Source organism: Alligator sinensis, unplaced genomic scaffold (assembly GCF_000455745.1).
Source record: "Alligator sinensis unplaced genomic scaffold, ASM45574v1 scaffold47_2, whole genome shotgun sequence".
NCBI lineage: Eukaryota > Metazoa > Chordata > Crocodylia > Alligatoridae > Alligator > Alligator sinensis.
The window spans coordinates 1,053,020-1,058,069 of NW_005842150.1; the positions used below are offsets into that span (position 1 = coordinate 1,053,020).

Below are 5,050 nucleotides of genomic sequence, written 5' to 3' on the forward strand. Positions count from 1 at the left end.
TGCTGGGGTTGGATGGTATGGTGGGGCTGCTTCTGGCAGGGCAGCTTCCAGGCAATATAACACCTATGCCTCCCCAGTGAAGAGTGAGTATGGGATGCCAGAAAGCCTCCACCCCTGCTGCCTTGTGGGTTATCCTGTCAAGGGAAAGGCTAGAGGAGCATACCCTAAGAGAAAGCACAGGGGCTCAGGCCCATTGAGTGGGGTCTATGGCCGAGTTCAGGTACGTTGACAGACCCCTAAGGCACCATTGGCTAAGTTAGGGGGGCCCAGGTGTGACTGCTGAAAATTATGTCTGTGTAATAAAGGTGCTTGCTGAAGGCTCTATGAAGATTAGACCAAGTGTTTTTGTCATTTGTTCAGATATTAAGCTATATGTTCTTACTAAAAGCCTAATTAAAGTCTAAGATGTAGTGCGGCCTAGTAAATTTAGGAAAGCCTTATAGAAGTGATTTTAGGCCCTGTGGCATAGTTGAAAATTAACATTGTCAGAAGAATGCAAGGCTTGTAGTGCTATTGGTCAGTCTAAGGACATTTTGAAGTTGAAGTAAAACCAATCTGAATGGCTGTAAGTTATCAGCATAGCTCAGAAGTTTATAAATTCGCTGGCACATCCGGAAATCATTTAGAAGGAAAATGAAGCTTTGTAAAAGGGGCTAATTAACTGCTGACCTGAATCAGTGGGCCCATGGATCTCGAAGAGCCCAAGGACTGAATACCAGGGTGCTTTCGGGTACCCCTCAGACAGCGCTGATTGGGGATGTCTGACTTCACTGAGCTTTGCCAAAGAGAAGTTTGTTGTACATCACATTAGCAACTTCTCGGCAGTCCCCTCTGATGCCTGAAGTATTATCGTCTGTCCTCGTATATTACGTGTAGTTGTGTTTTTTGTTCAGTTAATAAACCTTTCTTACCACACTTTCAATCCCGAATCCTCTGCAGGCAGTTGGGACATAAATTGGCGTCACGAACAGGAATGAGAGACTCTGGTCTGGAGAGAGAGGTCAGAATGGAGTGAGTTCCATGGGCCCTGCTGGTGGCTTTGCTTAAAGAAGTAACAGGGATGGTAGAATCCCAAGTGGGATAAGGATAGATTGAGACCTGCCTGGAGTGATCGGGGAACTGTACCCTATCATTAGGCTAGGTTTGCTACTGCTGCCAGGGGAAAGCGCAAGAAAGGGTGCCTGTCATGGCTGCTGGCCATATAGTTTCATAGTAGGTAGGGTCAGAAGGGACCTGAGCAGATCATCGAGTCTGACCCCCTGCCATGGGCAGGAAAGAATGCTGGGGTCAAACAACCCCAGCTAGGTATCTATCTAGCCTCCTTTTGAAGACCCCCAGGTTAGGAGCGAGCACCACTTCGCTTGGAAGTTGGTTCCAGCCCGTAGCTGCCCTGAATGTGAAGTAGTACCTCTTGATATCTAGCCTGAATCTACTCTCGGTCAACTTATGGCTATTGTTCCTCGTTACTCTTGGTAGTGCTCGGGGGAACAGAGACTCCCCCATAGCCTGCTGGTCCCCCTTGGCCAGTTTGTAGACAGCCACCAGATCCCCTCTCAGCCTTCTCTTGTGGAGGCTGAACAGGTTCAGGTCCCATAGCCTCCACTCGGGGCAGCAAGGCAGGCCCTACCTGATCACGTGAGTGACCCTCCTCTGGACCCTCTCCATGTTGTCCACACTTCAGGTGGGATGTGGCACCCAGAACTGGGCGCAGTACTCCAACTGTGACCTGACCAGTGTCACATAGGAGGTGATCCTCCCCCTCTTGGCCTTGCTTGTGATGCATCAGTGTATGCATGACAAGGTGCAGTTAGCATTCCTGACCGCGTCCCCACATTGGCAGCCCATGATCATTTTGGAATCAATAATTATTCCAAGATCCTTTTCTGCCTCTGCACTGATGAGAAGGGAATTCCCCAGCCTGTAGGTCTGCTGCTGGTCCTTCCTCCCCAGGTGCAATACCTTGCGCTTATCAGTATTGAATCCCATCCTGTTCTCATCCGCCCACCCCTGTAACCTGTCCAGGTCCGATTGAAGCCTATTCCTCCCTTCCAGCATGCCCACTTCTCCCCACATCTTAGTGTCATCCGCGAATTTGAACAAGGTGTTTTTTCACCCCCTCGTCTAAGTAGTTGATGAAGATGTTTAACAGTGCGAGCCCAAGGACCAAGCCCTGGGGGACTCCACTGCCCACATCCCTCCAGGTCGAAAGACCCGACCACCACTACTCTCTGGGTGCGGCTTTCCAACCAATTTGCGACCCATCTGACTGTGTAGGCATTGACGCCACAGTCGCCTAATTTCTTAATGAGAGTGGGGTGAGAGACGGTGTCGAAGGCCTTCCTAAAGACCAGGAAGACTATGTCCATTGAGACACCTGCATCCAAGGCTTTTGTGACCTGGTCGTAGAAGGCCACCAGGTTGGTCTAACAGGACCTGCCTCGAATGAACCCATGTTGGTTGCCCCTAAGCATTATCTCCCCTGCTGGCCCCTTGCAGATCTGCTCCTGGATAACTTTCTCAAAGAGTTTCCCCAGGACCGAGGTAAGACCTAATAGGTCTGTAGTTCCCTGTGTCCTCATTCCTCCCTTTCTTGAAAATGGGGACCACATTGGCACTTTCCCAGTCCTCTGGCACCTTGCCAGAGCACCACAAGTGCTTGTAAAGCCATGCCAAGGGTCCTGCAATGACCTCTGCTAATTCCCTCTGCACTCTGGGGTGGATGTCATCAGGACCTGCTGATTTGAACACATCTAGACCCACCAGAAGTTCCCTGACTAGGTCCTCAATGACCCTGGGCCTGGCAGCGCCTCTCCTGGGTCCATCAGGGGCCTAGTGGGGGGATCTGGGACTTCTCATCCTTCTTGCTCTGGTTGAAAGGTGACTTTATAGCCACCTACAAATATGTCCAGGGAGAACACCAGGAGCTAGGTGAACACCTTTGTAAAACCCCTCCTCACCCCTTCGGGAAGATGCAAACCAATGGACACAAGCTAGTCGAGGAAAAACTAGTCCCAAGGAAAAACTTCTTTTCCATATGGAGAACTAGAATCTGGAATATGCTTCCAGCAGAGGTGGTGAAGTTGCCTTCTCTGGTGGTCTTTAAGAGGAGGGTGGACAAATACCTCGTTGAGCCTGTTTGAGCCCAGTTACCTCCTGCCCATGGCAAGGGACCAGACTTGATGATCTTATAAGTCCCTTCCAGTTCTTTCTATGATTCTATAAAAAGGAACAAAGATGTCTATAGAGATTTCCACAACAATATCCAGGTCCTTTCTCTTACCAGACACTGGTTAATTAACATCATTAGGGTAGTTTAATTTTTCTCCCCCTCACCTATCATTTGGCAAATCTACATGAGACACTTTACAGCACAGTTAGATTAGTCTACTGCACAGTAAAGTGTAACTCCCTACAGGTGTGTGGCATTTACTGAACAGTAAATTAGTCCTGTAAATACAAGTACTAAATTAACTGAGCATTAGTTACTGCACAATGGGAGCATCTGCACATTTATTAATGTGCTATAGTTACTGCACATTTAATATTTGCTTAATGAAGTACTAACTAAACGCACAGCAACTACAGCTACTGCACAGTAGCACCAGTGCACGATTACTTCACAGTAGCCTATTAACACAGTTCTTGACTAGCGCAATGTTATTAGGCTACCACGCAGTATGCATCTCGTGTAGATGCACCCAATAGCACTCATGTAGATGCTGACTAGGAGCAAATTTGCTCCCAGTCGGCCACACCAGCAAGGAGCCACAGGGGATGGGGAAGTTCTGTCCCTGGTTCTCGTGCTGCTCAGCTCCTGGCTCCTCCCAGGCACCTGGAGCCTATCAACACCAGGACAAGGTTGCTCTGTCACCCCTAAGCCAGCGCTACCCAGCTCCCCGCAGGAACTGTGAGCTGAGCAGCACCAGACTTAGGAGTTCTCAGCTTCCCTGCTCAGATGGGCACATGCTGGCAGCTGTTCTGCTTATGGTGCAGCTGCTAGCAAGCCCCCTGCTGGGTAGGAAAGCCCCACTGGGCATGGGGCTTGCTGGCAGGTGTGTGTCCCAATGTGCACAGGACCAGGAGATGGCTACTGTTGCAGCTGGTAGAGCTCTCCTGGCACTGTACACATCAGGACTGGCCCCTGTGCCCCCCTGCCAGGCCCCACCATAGCACCCTAGGGGAGCCTGAAGCTCTTCCTGAAAGAATAGAGAGATGTTCCTTCCTTGACGGTAATCAAGCCCCACAACCTCTGACAGCACAGGGGACACAATGGTGGGAGTCTATTACAGGCCTCCCACTCAAAGTCCTGAGCTTGACCAGGAGTTTGCCCAGGAACTGGCTGAGGCAGCTTGCTCCAAGACCATGGTTGTCATGGGTGACTTCAATTACCCGGACATCTCGTGGGAGGATTGCTCAGCAAAATCTGAGCAGTCGCAGAGCTTCCTCTCGTGCGTGGATGACCTCTACCTGACTCAAGAAGTCTATGGGCCAATGAGAGGCAAAGCGCTGCTCGACCTGGTACTGGCTACTGGGGATGACCTAGTCAGCGACCTAGTGATCGATGGGCGCGACCATGAGCTGATCACCTTCACCATCCGCCGAAAAGCTGGCAAGTCGGTCAGCAACGCGCAAGTCCTTGACTTCAGGAAAGCCGACTTTGATAAGCTCAGGAGGCTTGTCAGTGAGGCCCTAAGGGACCGTGACCACAGGGAGAGGGGAGTTCAAGAGGAGTGGTTGCTCCTCAAGGGAGCGATCCTCAATGCACAAACTAAGTCTATTCCATCTCGGAGGAAAGGCAGCAAGAGGGCACAGCAGCCCCCCTGGCTCTCCAGGGACCTAGCAGACCTCCTGAGGCTAAAAAGAAAGGCCTACAAAGGATGGAGGATGGGAGTCACCTCCAAGGAGGATTATTCTGCACTGGTCCGGTCCTGCAGGGAGCAGACCAGGAAAGCCAAGGCTGCAACTGAACTCCAGCTAGCTTTGAGCATCAAGGACAATAAGAAGTCCTTTTTCAGATATGTGGGGAGCCGGAGGAAAAGCAGGGGCAACA

The 5,050-nt window shown here is 50.7% G+C and overlaps 1 protein-coding gene across 1 annotated transcript in view; it reads left to right on the plus strand.

The window, feature by feature from the left end:
- Nucleotides 1-206: 206 nt before the first annotated feature.
- Nucleotides 207-5,050, plus strand: part of LOC102375789 (alpha-1-antitrypsin-like) — a 19,267-nt gene continuing 14,423 nt past the window's right edge. Inside the window, 1 exon segment of the mRNA XM_025206322.1 lies at nt 207-220. Coding sequence (XP_025062107.1) covers nt 207-220 — 14 coding nt within the window.